General features: G+C 47.5%; 2 protein-coding genes across 4 annotated transcripts in view; one reads left to right on the plus strand and one right to left on the minus strand.

Annotated features, from left to right (window-relative positions):
• The first annotated feature begins 4,140 nt into the window (after positions 1 to 4,140).
• Positions 4,141 to 18,348, plus strand: Araf (A-Raf proto-oncogene, serine/threonine kinase). 2 transcript variants are annotated; one of them, XM_090326152.1, is made up of 15 exons: positions 6,313 to 6,431; positions 6,571 to 6,674; positions 9,167 to 9,269; positions 9,363 to 9,517; positions 9,629 to 9,727; positions 12,033 to 12,174; positions 12,276 to 12,303; positions 12,391 to 12,539; positions 12,651 to 12,853; positions 15,568 to 15,744; positions 15,823 to 15,871; positions 16,555 to 16,671; positions 16,885 to 17,016; positions 17,465 to 17,599; positions 17,786 to 18,348. In XM_090326152.1, the coding sequence occupies exons 1-15, from the start codon at positions 6,336 to 6,338 to the stop codon at positions 17,918 to 17,920; spliced, it is 1,824 nt and encodes a 607-aa protein (XP_090182278.1). In that variant the 5' UTR covers positions 6,313 to 6,335; the 3' UTR covers positions 17,921 to 18,348. The 2 variants fall into 2 exon arrangements, with proteins under 2 accessions (XP_090182277.1, XP_090182278.1); XM_090326151.1 differs by lacking the exons at positions 12,033 to 12,174; positions 12,276 to 12,303; positions 12,391 to 12,539; ... (5 more) ...; positions 17,465 to 17,599; positions 17,786 to 18,348 and adding an exon at positions 4,141 to 4,317 and having other exon boundaries at positions 6,277 to 6,431; positions 9,629 to 9,731.
• Syn1 (synapsin I) overlaps positions 18,337 to 19,661 on the minus strand; it is a 70,041-nt gene continuing 68,716 nt past the window's right edge. Inside the window, exon 13 of one of the 2 annotated variants that reach the window (XM_090326132.1) lies at positions 18,337 to 19,391. In XM_090326132.1, the coding sequence (XP_090182258.1) occupies positions 19,364 to 19,391 (28 nt within the window). In that variant the 3' untranslated portion in view covers positions 18,337 to 19,363. Of the gene's footprint in view, positions 19,430 to 19,661 lie in introns of both variants that reach the window. The other variant, XM_090326131.1, reaches the window with a different exon arrangement.

The raw sequence follows: 19,661 nt of genomic DNA on the forward strand, positions 1-19,661 counted from the left end.
TAGCACCCTACTTCTGATCCTGGGCATTGTTCCTGTGCTCTTCAGCTCAAGGCTACCACCCTACCTTTGAGTCAAGCCCCACTTCCCATTTTCTAGAGGTTAATTGGAGATAAAAGTCTCAGGTCCTTTTGTGCCCAGGATGGCTTTGATCCTTAATCCTCAGATCTCAGCCTCCTGAGTAACTAGGATTAGAGGTATGAGCCACTGCACCCTGCTCTTTCCTGAATGTTTTTAAGGTATCTCATGAGAAGATAAAATTAGGTGGCATATTCCCAGCCCTCAGGAGGCTAAGGCGGGATGATTATGAGTTCAAAAACTGCTTAGACTCAGGACGGGGAGTTTGGCCTAGTGGTAGAGTGCTTGCCTAGCATGCACGAAGACCCAGGTTCAATTCCTCAGTCCCACATACGTAGAAAAAAAGCTGGAAGTGGTGCTGAGGCTCAAGTAGTAGAGCTCTAGCCTTGAGTAAGTCCAAGGACAGTGCTCAGGTCCTGAGCTCAAGCTTAGGACTGGCAAAAAAAAATTGCTTAGACTAGTTAGTGAGACCCTATCTCTTAAAGGTATAAACGAACCTCATAGATTAAATTTCCACTGTCTTTGAGAGTTTCCCAGTACTAGGCCCTGAACCCGGGGCCTGGGTGCTTTCCCGTAGCTTTTCATGCAAAGCTGGCTTTTTAATCACTTGAGCCCCAGCTCCACATCCAGCTTTTAGGTGGTAAATTAGAGACCAGACTTACCATCTTTCCTGCCCATGCTAACTTTGAACTTCCATCCTCAGATCTCACTGTCCTTAGTAACTAGGATTACAAGTTTGAGCCAACAATGTCTATCCCATGTGCTCTTTTAACTTAAGACGACTTTAAATTTATAAATTTGTCTGGCCATTATCTCATCACAAAAAGAGAAGCATTTGTATATCATGTTCTGAGAGTTGTTTTTTTTTTTTTGCCAGTTCTGGGCTTGAGCTCAGGGCCTGAGCACTGTCCTTGGATTTTCTCAAGGCTAGAGCTCTACCACTTGAGCCTCAGCACCACTTCCAGCTTTTTTCTATGTATGTGGTACCGAGGAATCGAACCCGGGTCTTCATGCATGCTAGGCGAGCACTTTAACCACTAGGCCAAACTCCCGGCCCATGTTCTGAGAGTTTTAATGTGAGGATGCTGGTCCTCAGCCAGAGTCCAGGCTGTGGTGCTGAGATGGGTTTGGAGTAAAAGAGAAAGGATTTCCCTGGAGTAGCTGTGCCCACGCTTCCACTCCTCACCTCCTTCCCAGCCTACACAGTGAGAGTGCAGTAAGCATGGTCTGTGGTTTTGTTTGTTTTTCAGATAGGGACAGAGATGGGTCACTGCCCTAGCTTTGTAGCTCAGGATGACATCAAAGTTGAAATTCTCATGTTACTGGATTTGGGGCACCAAATGCAGTAGCAGGTGTGTTAATACAAAGCAGCTTAGAAGTTAACTCTCAAGCACAGAGAGAAGAAAGTCTCAAGAAGGAATATGCCCTAAACATTCAAGACTTCAAGCTCTGTCCCTCCCTTTCTCCCTCCCTCCCTTCCTTTCTCCTTCCCTCCTTCCCCTCCTCTCTTCCTGCCTTCTTGCCTTCCTAAGGATTAAACTCAGGGCTTTGCCCATTCTAGGCAAGAATTCAGGGTGACCTTGAATGGACATTGCTGGATTACATGGTACATTTACGTTAAACTTTATACAAAGCTGTCCATCTGTTTCCTAAGTGGCTATATTATCTTACATTCCCTGTGTATGGAATGTTCCAGTTGTTCCATATTCTCATCAATATGTGGTACTGTCAGTCAACTGCTGTGTGTGTGTGTGTGTGTGTGTGTGTGTGTGTGTGTGTGCACGCGCGTGCCATCCATGCACATGCAAGTAATGGGGCTTGTACTCAGTTCTTGGGTGCCCTTAGAATTTTTGCTCAAGGAAGATACTCTACCTCTTGAGCCACAGCTCCACTTCTTGGTTTTTGGTGGTTAATTGAAGCTAAGAATCTCACTGACTTTCCTGCCTAGGCTGGCTTCAAACCACAACTTCCTCAATAGCTAGAATTACAGGCATGAACCACAAGCAGCTGGCTAATAACTAAGTTCTTTTCTATTTGTCAGTACAAAGGCTTGAACTAAGTGTCTAGGCACTATCCCTTAACTTTTTAAAACTTTTTTTCCAGTCCTGGGGCTTGAACTCAGGGCCTAGGCACTGCCCTTGGCTTTCTCAAGGCTAGTACTCTACAACTTGAGTCACAACCCCACTTCTGTGTATGTGGTACTGAGGAATCAAACCCAGAGCACGCACTCTACCACTAGGCCATGCTCTTGGCTCCATCACACTTCTACTTCTAAGAAGCGTGTTTTTTGTTTGTTTGTTTGTTTGTTTGTTTGTTTGTTTTTTCTGGTGCCAGTCCTGGGAATTGGAGTTAAGGCCTGGGTGCTATCTCTAAGCCTTTTTGCTCAAGGCTGGCATGCTACCACTTGAGCTTCCAGCTTTTTTGTGATTAATTGGAGATAAGATTCTTATGGACTCTCTACCTCTGAGTAACTGATATTACACCTGTGAGCCACTAGTGTCTAGCTGTAAGAAACATTCGTGTATATATTTCCCCTTACATGAAAACAGATGGGAAGCAGAGCTGTGGCTCAAGTGGTAGAGTAACAGCTGTCTAAGTTGCAAAAGCTAAAGAACATAGCCCAGGCCCTGAGTTTAAGCCCCAGTGCCAGTATAAGAAAAAAAAAAGAAAGCAAAAGAAAAAAAAAGAAAAGGTTTATTTCCCCTACGAATGAGGAGGAAAAGAAAACCTCTAAGAGGCAAGGAGAATGAAATGTTACTTTGTTGTTTACCTTTCAAACAGATAGCTCCAGGCTCTTACCCAAGGGAAAACTAAGACTCATATCTCTATGACAATCTAACAACTTGGGGCTACTACACCCTAGATATGAGGATAATTTTGTTTACATTTCAAGGAGATGACTTCAAGGCCCCCAAGGAACTGTTTTCAGACTTGTAAAACAGATAAGAGATCTAAGTTCCTGTGTGATTTTAGAGTTTGTCCTAGGGACCTTGCACATGTTAGCAGAACATTTTGATTGCTGAGCTATATCCCCAGCAAGTTTCCTTAAAAAAAAAAAAAAAAAAAAAAAACAATACTCGAAGCAAAAGGAAGGGTGAAAGTCTCTTTTCCTTAGGGAAAATTCAATATAACAAAACTTGTGTTGATTTTACAGTATCTCCAAACATTTACTCCATTCCAGGATCTATACTTCCTTTTTCACTTAACAGCCCATGACGTACATGTCTTTCAAAGTTTTCACACACTCCCCTGCACAGGCAGGTGGCTCATGCCTGTACTCCTATACATTTGGAAGGCTGACACTAGATAGAGATTTGAGGCCAGCCTGGGCCCTATCTCAAAATTAAACAACAAAAACAGGGGTAGGGGTTATGGCTCATGTGGTAGAATGACAGCCTAGCAAGTGAATAGGCCTGAGTTTAAACCCCAGTACGGGGCCTAGAGTTTGGCCTAGTGGTGGAGTGTTTGCGTAGCACTCACAAAGACCAGGGTTCCATTCCTTGGTACCACTTACATTGAAAAAAAAAGCCAGAAGTGGTGCTGTAGCTCAAGTGGTAGAGCTGTAGCCTTGAGAAAACCCAAGGACAGTGCTCAGGCCCTGAGCTCAAGGGCGTAGGACTGGCAAAAAAACAAAACAAAACAAAGCAGTAAGTGTGTGTGGGGGGGGTGTGGAGTTCTCATCGATCTCTTTTCTAAAGGATTTCCAGTCTTAGTCAGCCGAGAGACCTGCTATTATTTCCAGTCTCCTGCTGCTGGTTAATACTACAAATCATCTAGTCTGATTTCAACCCATTTTAAAGGCAGGAAAACTGAGACTTGGGAAAATCCTAAAGGAATACTTCCAATATTAGTCCCAAATTGAATTTAAGGAATCCTCTGAGCAGATTCTAAACACTTAAGGTCAGCACTAAATGACCGGAAAAGAAACATTTTTCTTGCCTCTATAGAAAGATTGAGGTTAAAGTCCTTGCACGCAGTTCTCACCCTAATGCGCCTGCGCCAGGCATGACCTGCGAATTTAACCCCAGACTCTGACGTTTCAGGCCGCCCCTCCTAATCCGGAACACGACCTACATTCCGCCAGTCCGGGCTTGATAGGCATGACCCATTTCCAATAATGATAGAGGGCTGAGTCCCACTGAACCAATAGAGAAAGTCCAAGGTGCGGTGCAGGCGGTCTATGTGAGGAAACAAGAAGACAGGCCCAAGATGGAGGCGGTGGCGGCTGTAGCGGCGTGACAGGTGAGGGCGGGTCTGCAAGGATTTGGATTTTGGAGCTGCTGTCAGGCTTCGGTAGGGAGTCCGGACCAAAATCTTAGCTCCGGAATGGCTGTGTCTGGATTCCGGCGCCCCCTGCCCGGAACCAGAGGAGTGGTTTGGCCCGGGGCGAGACCATCATCCACAGCGGGGGTAGGGTGGGTAGATGGGAATCGACCAGTAAGTCTGCGGGGATGGTTTCGCCCGCTGCCACTGGCTGCGCGCCTGCGCAGATCTTCAAGACCGTCAGGAGGCGGGACCTGGCCGAACAGGGCTAGGGGGGCTTGGGCATGTGGTTCCCAGTTGCATCTTTAAGGCTCTTGAAGTGTTTGCTGACCTTTCCTTACGAAGGTCAGGGTGTGGGTGGTTCATTCCTAGGGTTTGTTATTCTGGCTCTATATCTGACCCCTAGGGAAACATCTGATGATTTCTCCCTTATACCTGCTTACCTTCTTCACTGTTTCCTGATTCTCCACTGTGACTCATTTGCTCTCAAAAAGATTTTTAGAGACCTTTCCCCAATTAACGTCCATTTTCATCAACTTAGACACCATTACCTTCCTTTTCCCACGATGGTGTGATAACCCCCAATATACTTCTCTTATTACAGTACTTAGTGATTCATGTATCTTCCTTCAGTATTGTGTCTGGTGACCTCCTCTTATCTCTATGAACTTCTCATCCTAGAGCTTGGTGACCTCCATTAGTCACTAAAACAAGTGCCTGTGATTTTTACCAACAACACGACATGCCAGGATACAATGTGCTCAGGAATGAGCATAGTGCCGTTTAAAGTGTCTAGCGGCCCGAGGCTCACACCTGTAATCCTAGCTACTCAGGAGGCTGAAATCTCAGGATCATGGTTTGAAGCCAGTTTGGGTCAGAAAGTCTGTAAGACTTAACTTCAACAAACTATTCAGAGAATGTTGGAGGTGGTTCTGTGGTTCAAGTGCTAGCCTTGAGCAAAAAAAAGAAAAAAAAAGGCTCAGGACAATGCTCAGGCTTTGAGTTCAAGCCTCAGGATTGGGGTGGAGTGGGGACCAAAAACCAAAAAATTTAAAAACCCAACATTGGTGTGAAGCTAGAGGGTAGGAGGTTGGGAGGAGGAAAGTTGGTGGATCAGGTTTCTAATCCTAGCAGGTTGAGATTTGAAGATTGAAGTTCAAGAAGAAGGAAGGAAGGGAGGGAAAGAAAGAAAGGAGAAAAAAGGAAAAAAGCAAGTCATGGAGGAAGGAAGGAAGAACCTTCCCCCCCCCAAAAAAAGGTTCAGGAGACTCTTATCTCCAATTAACCAGCAACAATCCAGAAATGGAAGTGTGGCTCAAGTGGTAGAGCGCCAGCACTGATTTAAAAAGCCAAATGACAGTGCAAGGCCCTGAGTTCAAACTTTTGTACTGGCATCAAACCAAACAGAAGAAACAAGTAAGCAAAAAACACATTGATGGGGCCTCTATTTCTTCTAAACCAAGGGTAATATATGTGATGATCCTTCCTTTCCCATCACCTTGTCTATGCCACTTCCATTACCATAGTATGTGATTAACCCACTCCTCCATAAAGTACCAGGATACCCTGTTCATGCCATTATGTACCCACTCTCGTAGTCCCCAGAGCAGTGCATGCTGAATTCTCAATTCGTTCTCAGCAGAGTCTTGTGCACTGTACCCAACTGGACAGTGTATGCTTCTTCTCACTGTGTGTCATTCCCCCTACTTATTCACACACCTCCCTGCTGTGAGTTTAAGACCTTGGCACCAAAGAGTAAAATGAATAACGGAAAAGACCCAGCAGAGGAGACAGGATGTATTTCATGGGTTAGACTTCTTGGGCTATTGCATAGAAATGGAGATTCTGGGTGCAAAACTTGATTTTGTAAAATATCATTTTGCTTCCAGGTTATCATTATTGAAATTTTGAATTTCTCCTTTATGTTCTCTCTCCTAGAAGCCCCATGGCACCTGCCCAACCTCATCTCAACCCATCTTGACAGAGTCTTAGGCTCCATGGAGCCACCACGGGGCATCCCTGCCAATGGGGCCGAGCCGTCCCGGGCAGTGGGCACTGTCAAAGTGTACCTGCCCAACAAACAGCGCACAGTGGTGAGTCACTAGGTCCAAACTGGATTCAGTTGTGAGGGTGGGATTGGAAGGGTAACAAAGGGAATGTGGAAGGCGGTGGTCATGGCAGAGAGATGGGAGAGTCAGCTTGGGCTCACCATCTCTCTACATCAATGTACAGGTGACTGTCCGGGATGGCATGAGTGTCTATGACTCTCTAGACAAGGCCCTCAAGGTGCGGGGCCTCAATCAGGACTGCTGTGTGGTGTACAGACTCATCAAAGGGTGAGTATGGCAGTCTCACACTTCCTACCTCCTCTGCCATCTCATTCCTTCTGCATTAGGGTAGAGAGCCCATAAGCCCATTTGTCTTGTCTTTTATCCTTTCCTTTTTCTTTCTTCCTTCCTTCTTTCTTTCTCCTTTCTTTTCCTTCCTTCCCCCTTTCCTTCTTTCTTTACGTCCTCCTCCTCCCCACCCCCTCCTATAGGTTGTACTGGTATTTGGACTTGAACTCAAGGCCCAGAGCTTTCTGACTTAAGTCTAGTGCTTCACCATTTGAGCCACAGGTTTTTTGTTTTTTTTTTGCGGGGTGGGTAATTGGAGATAAAAGTCTCTTGGGCTTTCCTGCCCCAGCCAGCATTGAACCAAAATCCTTTTCAGCCTCGTGATTAGCTAGGATTGCACATATTAGACCCTGGTGCCCAGCTTCAACTTCATTTATTCTTTTACTTTTAAATTTTTATTTATTTATTTATTTATTTATTTATTTATTTATTTATTTATTTATTTATTGTTGGTCATGGGACTCTGGATCTGGGTGCTGTCCCTGAGTTCTTCAGCCTTACCCCTTGAGCCACAGCTCCACTTCCAGTTTTCTAGTGGTTAATTGGAGATAAGAGTCTTATCGTGGGCCAGGAGTCTGGTGTAGGGCTTGCCTAGCATGCAGGAAGACCCAGGTTCAATTCCTTGGTACCACGTACATAGAAAAAGCCGGAAGTGGTGTTGTGGCTCAAGAGGTAGAGGGCTAGCCTTGAGGAAAGCCAGTGCTCAAGCCCTGAGTTCAAGCCCCAGGACTGACCAAATAAAAGTCTCACATTCTTTAGTGCCCCAGCTGGCTTTGAACCTCCATCCTCAGATCTCAGCCTCCTGAATAGCTAGGATTATAGGCATGAGCCACCTCACCCAGCTTATTTTTTTTATTTTTGTGCTGTTCTTTAGGCATGGATTCATGGCTTGGGTGCTCTGTCTGAGCTTCTTTTGATTAGGGCTAGTGCTCTACCACTTGAGCCACAGACAGTTTTTTTTTTCTTTTTTGTCAGTCATGGAGCTTGAACTCTGGGCCTGGGCACTTTCTCTGTGCTCTTCAGCTAAAGGCTAGCACTCTACCACTTGAGCCACAGCACCACTTTCCACAGTTCTACTTCTGGCTTTTTCTGTGATTAGTTGGAGGTAAGAGTCTTATAGACTTTCCTGCCCTAGCCAGTTTTGAACCCACATCCTCAGATCTTAGCCTCCTGAGTTGTTAGAATTACATTAGCCAACCAACCTCTGACTTTGATTTCTTCTTTAGTTCATTAGCTTGGAATGTCTTCAGTTCACTCCTCTCTTAGCTCCTAAGTTCTCATCCTGCTTTGTCATTTCCTCTCTTGGTTTATCTATTATTTTCTTTCTCCCCCCCCTTTTTTGTTGCCAGTCCTGGGGCATGAACTCAGCACCTGAGCCCTGTCCTTGGGTTTTTTCAAGGTTAGAGCTCTACCACTTGAGCCACAGCACTACTTCCAGTTTTTCCTGTGTATGTGGTACTGAGGAATCGAACCTGAGTCTTCGTGCGTGCTAGGAAAGCACTCTACCACTAGGCCAAACTCCCGGCCTTTCCTCCCTTTTTTTGTGTGTTGATTTGGGGGCTTGAATTTAGGGTCTGGGCATTGTCCCTTAGCTTTTTCATTCAAAGTTGATACTCTACCATTAGAGCCGCACTTCCACTTCCATCTTTTTGGTGGTTAAATTGGAGATAAGAGTCTCAAAGGGAGCTGGGAGTGTAGATGAGTGCTAGAGTGCTCGTCTAGTTTGCACAAAGCACTGGGTTTGATTCCTCAGTACCACATACACAGAAAAAGCTGGAAGTAGTGCTATGGCTCAAGTAGCAGAGAACTAGCCTTGAGCAAAAGTGTTCAAGGACAGTGCCCAGGCCCTGAGTTAAAGCTCAGGACTAGCTCATACACACACACACACACACACACACACACACACACACACACACACACACACACACAAAAGAATCTCAAAGGCTTTTGTTTTGTGGGGGGCAGCTTCGAACCATAATCCTCAGATCTCACCCTCCTGAGTAGCTAGTATTACAGGAATGAGCCATCATCACCCAGTTCATTTTTCTTTTTTGAGAGTTCATAAATTCATTAGCTCTTATTTCCCTCAGTTTTCCCATTCCCTGTGGAGTTGGCCATGACTGCTCTAGAATTATTTTTCTAATCCAGTTCATGCCTTGTTTTGATTTGTTGTTTCAATGCCTCATCGACTCCTTTCTTTTCTGTGCTGGCTTAGCACTTCTGAGATTTTGTTTCATTTGTTTGTCACCTTGTGAACAGCATAGATTCTTCAGAGTCCTCTTGGACAAGTCAGTTTATTCCCTCTGCACCTGTTTCCTCTCTGTAAATCCAGGGCAAGGATAATGAGAATTAAACCTGCCAATATTAGTGCATGGATGGGGGCGGGGCTTAGCCCCAGTCTACCCTCCCTGACCCTCCTATGCCCCCTACAGGCGAAAGACAGTAACTGCCTGGGACACTGCCATCGCTCCCCTGGATGGAGAGGAGCTCATCGTAGAGGTCCTGGAGGATGTGCCTCTGACCATGCACAATTTTGTAAGTGTGGTAGGTTTAGCCAGCGCAGGTCATGGAGAGCAGGAAGGAGAGTCCTTGACCAGGTCTCAACCGCCTTTTTCTCTGTGGCTACAGGTACGGAAGACTTTCTTCAGCCTGGCGTTCTGTGACTTCTGCCTTAAGTTTCTGTTCCATGGCTTCCGCTGCCAGACCTGTGGCTACAAGTTCCACCAGCATTGTTCCTCCAAGGTCCCCACCGTCTGCGTTGACATGAGTACCAACCGGCGACAGTGAGCCCAGTCCTGGGTGGCTGGGGTATGGGGAGGCCGGAGAAGTAGCCACAAGGCCCTTATAGCCAGCTGACTCATGTCCTCTTGTTTTACACCCTTACTATCCTCAAGGTTCTACCACAGTGTCCAGGATTTGTCCGGAGGCTCCAGACAGCATGAGACTCCCTCCAACCGCCCCCTGAATGAGTCGCTAACCCCTGAGGGCCCCAGGTAGGGCTCCTGGAAGAGAAACAGATCTGAGTGCTTTTGCAATGACAAGCCATACTTCTGTTCCTTTGTTTACTAGACAACCTTTTTGTTGTTGTTATTGTTGGACATGGGTCTTAAACTCAGGGTCTGGATACTGTCTCTGAGTTCTTTTGCTTAAGGCTAGCACTCTCCCACATTGAGCCACCGTACCACTTCTGATTGTCTGGTGATTAATTGGAAATAAGAGTCTCACAGACTTTCTTGTCTGGGCTGGCTTTGAACCAAAATCCTTAGATCTTAGCCTCTGGAGTAGCTAGGATTATAAGCATGAGCCACAGGCATATAGCTTGACAGACATTTTTTTTTGCCAATCCTGGGACTTGAACTCAGGGCCAATGCTCCATTCCTGACCCTCTTTGTACTCAAGGCTAGTGCTCCAGTACTTGAGCCATAGCACCACTTCCAGCTCTTTCTGAGTAGTTTATTGGAGATAAGAGTCTCAGATTTTTCTCCTCAGGCTAGCTTTGAACCATGATCCTCAGATCTCAGCCTCTTGAGTAGCTAGGATTACAGGCATGAGCCACTGGCACCTGGTGACAAATATTTCTTGAGCATCTACAAGTGTGAGCTTTCATGGAGCTGGTAGGCAGAGGACACCCACTGACTCTCCTAGAGCTCAGGCTTTTCATCTGTAGGGGATGACACTTGGTACCACACAGGACTCTGGTGAGATGAAATGAGCTAAGACATGTCCAGTGCTTTTTAATTACAAATTACACATCAAAGCATCTAAGTACTTGGTTCATTCTGCCAGTATAACCATGCTCATGTCTTTCCAATTGAAAATGCACACTATGTTATCAGAAGCTTTTTCTTTCTCCTTCCTCTTTTATGTTAAGTATAATGACATGTATGATGTTTTGCCATTCCTGGGGTTTGAACTCAGGGCCTGGGTACTGTCCTTGAACTTTCTTAAGGCTAGCACTCTACCACTTGAGCCACAGAACCACTTCTAGCTTTTTCAATATATGCGGTACCCAGGAATCAAACCCAGCCCTTCATGCATGTTAGGCAAGCACTCTACCACTATGTCATACTCCCAGCTCCCATGTATGATTAAGTAGTTTTATAATCTCGAAAGTCAGGTTACAAGTACAATGCTCCTTGGTCAATGTCAACCTTTTAATCATTCTCCCCCTTTCTTCCTCCATCCTTAAACATCTAGGTTTAACATAGAAATGGATGGTTTTATTTATTTATTTATTTATTTAGGGGGGTCACAGGACTTGAACTTGGCCTGGGTGCTGTCCCTGAGCTCTTCAGCTCAAGGCTACTGCCCTACCCTTGAGCCAAGCCCCATTTCCCATTTTCTAGAGGTTAATTGAAGATAAGAGTCTCAGGTCCTTTTGTGCCCAGGCTGGCTTTGAACTTTGATCCTCAGATCTCAGCCTCCTGATTAGCTAGGATTACAGGTATGAGCCACTGTGACCAACCGATGTTTTATTTAGTACACACACAAGCCCACATACTTATATATTTGTTATATCATATGTTTGAACTTTTTCATACTTTCTTGTAATACATAATTTATATATATATATATATATAATTTTATATAATATATAAGAGGGTAAGTTTAGGGCCCGGGAGTGTGACCTAGTAGTAAAGTTTTCTAGTGGTTTATTGGAGATAAGAGTCTCATTGACTTTCCTGCCAGGTGAGCTTTGAACCACAATTCTCAGGTCTCTGCCTTCCAAATAGCTAGGTTTATAGGGATGAGCCACCAGTGCCCAGCTTCTTTTATTTTTAATTTTTTGCCTATTTTTGTGCCCATATACTAGCAGATATAGTGTATATTTTTTGTTTATGTTTTCTCTTTCTACTGGACTATCAGCCCCACAAGAGCAAGAGCTTTGATTTATGTAATCCATAGTTGTTGTTGTTGGGCTTCTTTTGGCCAGTCTGGCACTTGAACTCAGGGCCTGAGCACTGTCCTTGGGTTTCTCAAGGCTAAATCTCTACCAATTGAGCCACAGCACCACTTCCGGCTTTTTCTGTGTATGTGGCATCAAGGAATTCAACCCAGGGCTTCATGGCAATTACTCTACCACTAGGCCACACTCCTGGCATAATCCAGTTTTTAACTTCACCATCTAGTATGGTATGTGGCACATAGCAGGTAGCACTCAATAACTTTCTTGAACACACAAGTACTAGTATTACACTTGTTCTATGTGAGCTAAATGCATGTTCAGGTGGCCGGGGTGAGTTCTGTTGCCTTTCTAGCGCATTCTCCAGCAATTTCCTGGCCTTTTCCTCTCATCAGCCCCTGCACGCAGCACTGCGACCAGGAGCATTTTCCCTTCCCTGCCTCGCCCAATCCCCCTCTGCAGCGCATCCGCTCCACATCTACTCCCAATGTCCACATGGTCAGCACCACAGCCCCCATGGACTCCAGCCTCATGCCGGTGGGTGCAGAAGGGCAGCTGGGGGAATGTGGGGGAGAACAGTATCAGCTGTTCCTAGGGGCTTCCATGTCCTTACCTGGATTCTTTCCCCTCCTTTCCAGCTAACAGCCCAGAACTTCAGCACCAATGGTGAGATCCCCAACCACCCAACCCCCGCACCTTTCCCAGCCCACCCTTCTCATTTACCTTGACTTACATCGGCTTCATGAAACACAGCTGCTGCTAATAGAGGTGGCGGTGGTGATGGAACCCCCCGGGGGACCCCCAGCCTGGCCAGTTTGTCCTCCGGGAGGAAATCCCCACATTCCAAGTCATCTTCAGAGCAGCGGGAACGCAAGTCCTTGGCTGATGAGAAGAAGAAAGTGGTATGCTAAGGGGACCCTTAGCAGGGGGCGGTGAGGGGGGATGCCCATAGACGAATGACATGGGTGAAGGGTGTGGGCAGGTCCCTCAGGTGCCCCTTGTCTGGCCCACAGAAGAATCTGGGGTACCGGGATTCAGGCTATTACTGGGAAGTACCACCAAGTGAGGTGCAGCTGCTGAAGAGGATCGGGACAGGCTCTTTTGGCACCGTGTTTCGAGGACGGTGGCATGGTGATGTGGCTGTGAAGGTGCTCAAGGTGGCCCAGCCCACCGCTGAGCAGGCCCAGGCCTTCAAGAACGAGATGCAGGTGCTCAGGTGAGGTCTCTCGGGAGCATAGTGGGGGCAGGCAGAGCTTTGATATCTTGGGGGGCTGGAGGAATGAATGGTTGTTTGCATTTGTTCATTTGTTTTTTGTTTTTTTTTTTGCCAGTCCTGGGCTTGAGCTCAGGGCCTGAGCACTGTCCTTGGACTTTCTCAAGGCTGGAGCTCTACCACTTGAGCCTCAGCACCACTTCCGGCTTTTTTTCTATGTATGTGGTACCGAGGAATCGCACCTGGGTCTTTGTGCATGCTAGGCAAGCACTCTACCACTAGGCCAAACTCCCGGCCCCATGTCATTTTTTTTTGCCAGTCTTGGGACTTAAACTCAGTGCCTGAGCACTGTCTTGAGCACTTTTGCTCAAGGCTAGCACTCTGCCACTTGAGCCACAGCAATGCTTCTGACATTTTCTGTGTATGTGGTTCCGAGCTAAGCAAGCTCTCTATTACTAGGGCACACGCCTGGCCCATTCTTTTTTTCCTCTCTCTCTCTCTCTTCTCTCTTCTCCTCCTCCTCCTCCTCTTCTTCTTCTTCTCCCCCCCCTCCATCTCTCTCTTCTGCTGGTCCTAGGGCTTGAACTCAGGGCCTAACTGCTGTCCTTGAGGTTCTTGTAGAGCTCAAAGCTAGTGCTCTACCACTTTAGCCACAGCTTCACCTCCAGCTGTTTTGGTAGTCTCACATGTTTTCCTCACTTGGCTGGCTTAGAACCATAATCCTCAAATCTCAGTCTCCTTAGTAGCTAGGATTATATGTATGAGCTACCAGTCCTGGGCCATTTGTGTCATTTTGGAGGCATATTCATCAGTCAATTTTCTTTTTCTTTTCTCTTTTTTTTTGTTCAGTCATGGGGCTCCAACTCTGCACCTGGGCACTGTCCCTGAGCTCCTCAGCTCTAAGCTACTGCTCTATCCTTGAGCCACAGTGCCACTTCTGGTTTCCTGGTGCTTAATAAGAGATGAGTCTCAAGGACTTTAGTGCCCAGGCTGGCTTTGAACCTTCATCCTCAGATCTCACACTCCTGAGTAACTAGGATTACATGGGTGAGCCACCACGGCCAGCTTCATTTTTCTTATAAAGGTATCATTTTGCCTCTGGGCATCAGACATTTGAAGGGACCTACGAATGATTTTAGTTTGTGTTGGTGTTAGTACTGATAGCAATTAGTGGCTCTGCCCCCAGCTTGAGTCTTCACATTTGCCTGCTGTGGACTGCGTCTAAGCAGGGGCCATCATTTCCATGATCACTGGCATGTTTGTAAAGAACATAATGTTTTTTTTGTTTTCTTTTGTGCCAGTCCTGGGGTTGAACTCAGGGCTGAGCTCTGTCCTTGAGCTTGTTTTGCTCAAGGCTAGTGCTCTGCCACTTGAGCCACAGTTCTACTTCTGGCTTCTTTTTAGTAGTTTATTGGAGATAAGAGTCTCATGGGGGCCAGGAGTTTGGCCTAGTAGTAGAGTGCTTGCCTAGCATACACAAAGACCTGGGTTTGATTCCTCGGTGCCACATACATAGAAAAGGCCGGAAGTGGTGCTGTGGCTCAAGTGGTAGAGCTCTAGCCTTGAGAAAGCTCAAGGACAGCGCTCAGGCCCTGAGTTCAAGCCCCAGGATTGGAACAAAAAAAAGAGTCTCATGGATTTTCCTGCCCAGGCTGGCTTTGAACCATCATCCTCAGAGCTCAGCATCCTGAGCTAGGATTACAGGGAACTGACATCAAGAACATAATGTTAAGTAACCCCAGCACCAGGAAGGCTCTCATTGGTCCTTGCTCTTGGTTGCACCATTCATGTTCTGTTTATCAAGTGGTGATCATGTGATGAGTTAATTATGAGTGCTCTAATGAAAAGCACAATAATGTGAAGTATAATCATGTCCCCAATGTAATCGCTACTTCATTATTATAATTGCTATAGCTAATGTTACCGTTAATACTCTGAGTTCACTCACATTGAGAAACTTAGAGTTACCCCTAGTGGCCACTGTGTTACCAGGCGAACAATGTGTACTATAAGACATAGTGTCATCCATCTTAAGCATGCACTCTACCACTCAGCTGCTTCCCCAGCCCCAGGACTGTATAATGTTTGTCACTCTGGGCGATGCCAGCATGGGTTCTTCCCTCTGTCAGATGAACCCAGTGATGTTACAAAGTCAATGATGCCATAATGACTTGTGCCATATTAATATTTTTCTCATAACAGATGCTAAAGTAAGAACACTTCTGTTCTTAATTCCTCTCTGTGATATGGCAATGACTTGAGCATGTGATAACTCAATTCCTAATTTTGACCATATGCTTATCATGTCTTTAGAATCTTTTTTTTTGGCCAGTTCTGGGGCTTGAACTCAGGGCCTGAGCATTGTCCTTGGACTTTCTCAAGGCTAGCACTCTACCACTTGAGCCACAGCACCACTTCCACCATTTCTGGCTTTTTATGTGTTTGTGTTACTGAGGAATTGAACCCAGGGCTTCATGCATGCTAGGCAAGCACTCTACTGCTATTCCACTCTCCTGACCCTGTTTTTTGTTTTTTTGTCAGTCCTGGGGCTTGAACTCAGGGACTGGGCATTGTCCTTGTGCTTCCTCCAGGCTAGCACTCTACCACTTAAGCCACTGCACCACTTCCAGGTTTTACTATGTTTGTGGTACCAAGGTATTGAACCCAGGGCTTCCCCCTGCCCCCCCCCATATATACACCATCCTCCTTGTTTGCAGGAAGACTCGACACGTCAACATCTTGCTGTTCATGGGCTTCATGACAAGGCCAGGGTTTGCCATCATCACTCAATGGTGCGAGGGCTCCAGCCTCTATCACCACTTGCATGTGGCTGACACACGCTTTGATATGGTCCAGCTCATCGACGTGGCCAGGCAGACTGCCCAGGGCATGGAGTGAGCCTCCCATCTTGGGCATTGGGGGAGTGGGGTGAAGTAGCTTCAGCCAGTTAACCATCTATTTCCACTCCCTAGTTACCTGCATGCCAAGAGCATCATCCACCGAGACCTCAAGTCTAACAGTATCTACCTGTCACTGGCTATGGGTGGGGTGGAACCATAAACTGAGTAAAGGACTTAGCAGGAGGGAGGGCTTTTGTGGGATTTGCTCCTAGGGGTAAAAAGGAAAGGGCGAATGTTCCTGCCTTTGATGATGAAATAGCTTTTTTTTTCCAGTCCTCAGGCTTGAATTCAAGGCCTGTGCACTGCCACTGAGCTTCTTTTGCTCAGGGCTAGCACTCTACCACTTGAACCACAGCACCACTCTTGGTTGTTTCTGTTTGTGTGGTACTGAGGAATTGAACCCAGAGCTTCATGCATGCGAGACAAGCACTCTGCCACTAAACTACATTCCCACCCTCTGAAAGGCCTTTAATGGTTAGGAATCAGAGGCATGGCTAATTGAGTGATGTTCTTGGGGATTCTGGTCGAGGTGTGAGGTATGACATTTGTGAAGGACTTTATAGGGAATTTCTGATTGGTGTCAAAGATATGAAAAGTTTGGGCTCCATTGAAGAGTCTGAGTCAGAGGGGGACAAAGGGACCAAGTGTAGAGGGCATTGATTGTGGATAGTTTGTAGAAAATTGCCGTGGCTTCTGGACAGAGGCATGACTGGTGTGGGGACAGGGCATTAGTGGGAACTTCTGAGTTAGGGCAAGAGGTGTGATTGTTAAGGGTTTCTGTAGCGATCCTTAACCATGGCGGACATCTTCCTACACGAGGGGCTCACCGTGAAGATTGGAGACTTTGGCCTAGCCACAGTGAAGACACGATGGAGTGGAGCTCAGCCTTTGGAACAGCCTTCAGGCTCTGTGCTGTGGATGGTGAGTCGGGCCAGATTGGATGCAGAGCTCAGAGAGGAAGGGCTTGTGGATTGGGACATTATGGGACCAAACAAGAAGAGGAGTGCCTCTGCCAGGTGTGGGTACCTAGACAACGCCTATGGGAAGTGACCCAGTATGGTCAGCAAGATCTGGGACTGTGGGCTAGCTATTTACTGATCTCAATGTTTCTCCTGCCTTTCTGGCCTACCAAAGGCCGCGGAGGTGATTCGGATGCAGGACCCGAACCCCTACAGCTTTCAGTCGGATGTCTATGCCTACGGGGTTGTGCTCTATGAGCTCATGACCGGCTCGCTGCCTTACAGCCACATTGGGAGCCGTGACCAGGTGAGCTGTACACCTTCCCTGTAGTTCTTAGGCCTCCATGCTTCATATCCCTTATCATCCCACACTTCCCCCAGAACCCTAGAATTTTCTAGGACCAGAACTCCCAGAGTTCATCTCTTAGGTACTGAATATTGACCCCACTTCTTCCTCCACATCCATAATTCCTGGCACAGAATCCTCAAATTCCCCATTTCTCTGAATCCTGATACTCAGAAAGTGCTTAGTCTTTCAAATACCTAGACCCCTCTGGGTCCCTCAACATATATTAACTTCTGCTCTGGGTACTCCGAATACCCAATGTCCCCCCCCCAAATTCAGCATCCCATCTCTCCCAGAAACAGACTTCCTTCCAGATACCCAAATCCTTCAGGCTTTGGGGCCCTGGCACCCATAATGTTTTAGGCCCCAGACTGAATCCAGGATCACCCCATTTCCCTCCCTCCCCAAGATCATCTTTATGGTGGGTCGTGGCTATCTGTCTCCGGACCTCAGCAAAGTCTCTAGCAACTGCCCCAAGGCCATGCGACGCCTACTCTCTGACTGCCTCAAGTTCCAGCGGGAGGAGCGGCCCCTCTTCCCTCAGGTAGGCTGAATACTTGGGGAGGAATGTGATATGGGGGGAGGGGGAGAACAGAGATGGAGGCAGACATGCGTCTTGTCAAAGGCCCAGAGGTACACAATGTGTGTGTCTCCATTAGGGTGGGGGTTCCAAGGACATGAGGTGTCTATGGGCCTCTGGACATCCCTCCTCATTCTCACCTGTCCCCAGATCCTGGCTACAATTGAGCTGCTGCAACGGTCACTCCCCAAGATTGAGCGGAGTGCCTCGGAACCCTCCTTGCACCGCACCCAGGCTGATGAGTTGCCGGCCTGCCTCCTCAGTGCAGCCCGCCTTGTGCCTTAGGCCCCCCCTAGCCAGGAGGGGGGCACCAATCTCAGCCTGCCATGCCAAGGAGCCCTGCCTACCAGCCAATCAATGTTCCATCTCTGCCTCAGGACCCCTATTTCCTACTCTGGGAGATGTGGGTGGGGTCCCTACATGCTCATCCAGTTCCTCTGGAAATGGAGACTTAGACCCCTGTCTCCATAATTTTAGTTTCCTCTTATGGGGATACTTCTCTAACTCTGGAGTGCCCCTCTTCCTCTGATGGCTGGGATTTGTGGCAAGGATTCCACTCAGAACCTCTCTGGAATTTGTGCCTGTTGTGCCTTCACTGGATTTGGGGGTTCCCCAGCACCCCATGTGGATTTAGAGGGGGCCCTCCTGTGTCTCCTTTGCCATTCAAAGACTCCCCTCTTTCTTCACCAAGAAGCACAGAATTCTGCTGGGTCTTTGCTTGTTTATTTTACTTCCTGACTCTTCTCTTGGGGTTGAGAGCTGCTGAGGGGTGGGGGAATCCAGGCAAGGAGTAGAGGTCAAGGGGAGGTGCAGACCACACAAACAGCGCCACTGCACGCATCACCACAGGCAGCACAATGAATGAGGACCACATATGCCAAGCACGGCACAAGAGGAGGCCACATCAGTCACAGACACAGACATCACGGCAAAGGTGGGGTAATGGGAGACCACTGGTCTTCCCTGTGCAAAGGATTCTGGGAGGATGGGTAGAATTTGCATATTTAGACAGCTGTCAAGAGGCAGGAAACTGGGGAGGGAATCCCTGGGGGAAATGAGGGGTCCTAGAAGTAGGAGGAGCTCCCAAATGGAATTGATGGGGAGCCGTGAAGGGAAATCCTTATAGAGCTGGGTGTTCGATGGCATGTGAGAATGTGAGCTCTAAAGAGACGGACCTCACATGGAAAGTGGTGGGAAGGCAGGGGTTTCTTGCGGCATTGGAATATTTTTGATTAGGAACAAGGTGTGTTGGAGAGATTCGGGACCAGGAGTAGGGTTTTCCAGGATTTTCAGGGTTCCAGGAGGAGATTCAGTGGTGTTAGGGCCAGAAACAGGTTGCCTGGTACTTGAGAGCTTCCAGAAAGGAAGTACTCTTTGGGGCTACCAGGAATAGAAGTGTTCAGGAATTTCCAGGGTCTAAGACAGTAGATCTTGAGGTGACCAGGAACAGGGCTCTAAAGGATTTGGGGGATCCCAAATGTGAGACCTGGATTTAGGACTGGGTTTCACAAGGAACTTGGGCATCTTGAGGAATGAGAAGTAGGATGATGGAGAACCAGGAGATGGGTTCTCAAGGGATTTTCAAATCCCAAACAGAAATGGATTCAGGGCCCAGAGAGGGTTGCCCAGGGACTTGGGGATTCTCAGGGGGGGGAGTGTCAGTCGGAGAAGAGGCTGGCGAAAGACTTCCTCAGGCTGCGGATGGTCTCAGCTTTCACCTCGTCCTGGCTAAGGCTGGGCCTGGGCGGGGCTGGCTCTGGAAGGTTGAAGGCATTGGTCAGAGACTGGGATTTGCTAGAGAGAGACAAGGTGGAGGCATGGGAGGAAGGGGAAAAGAGGAAGGGAGGAAGGGAGAGAAACACAATGTTACCCCAGGCCCGGCCCCAGCCCTGCCCCTCTGATCCTGGGGCTGTGCCTGTGACCTTCCCACCCACCACCTTCGGACTGGGCTCTTAGGTTCTCTGGGCTGGGAGGACAGTGGAATAGGTTCGGCCTGGGAGTAGGGAGCAGAGAGCACTGCTGGGAA

This window comes from Megascapheus bottae, chromosome X (genome assembly GCF_031878675.1).
Source record: "Megascapheus bottae isolate mThoBot1 chromosome X, mThoBot2.hap1, whole genome shotgun sequence".
NCBI classification, from domain to species: domain Eukaryota; kingdom Metazoa; phylum Chordata; class Mammalia; order Rodentia; family Geomyidae; genus Megascapheus; species Megascapheus bottae.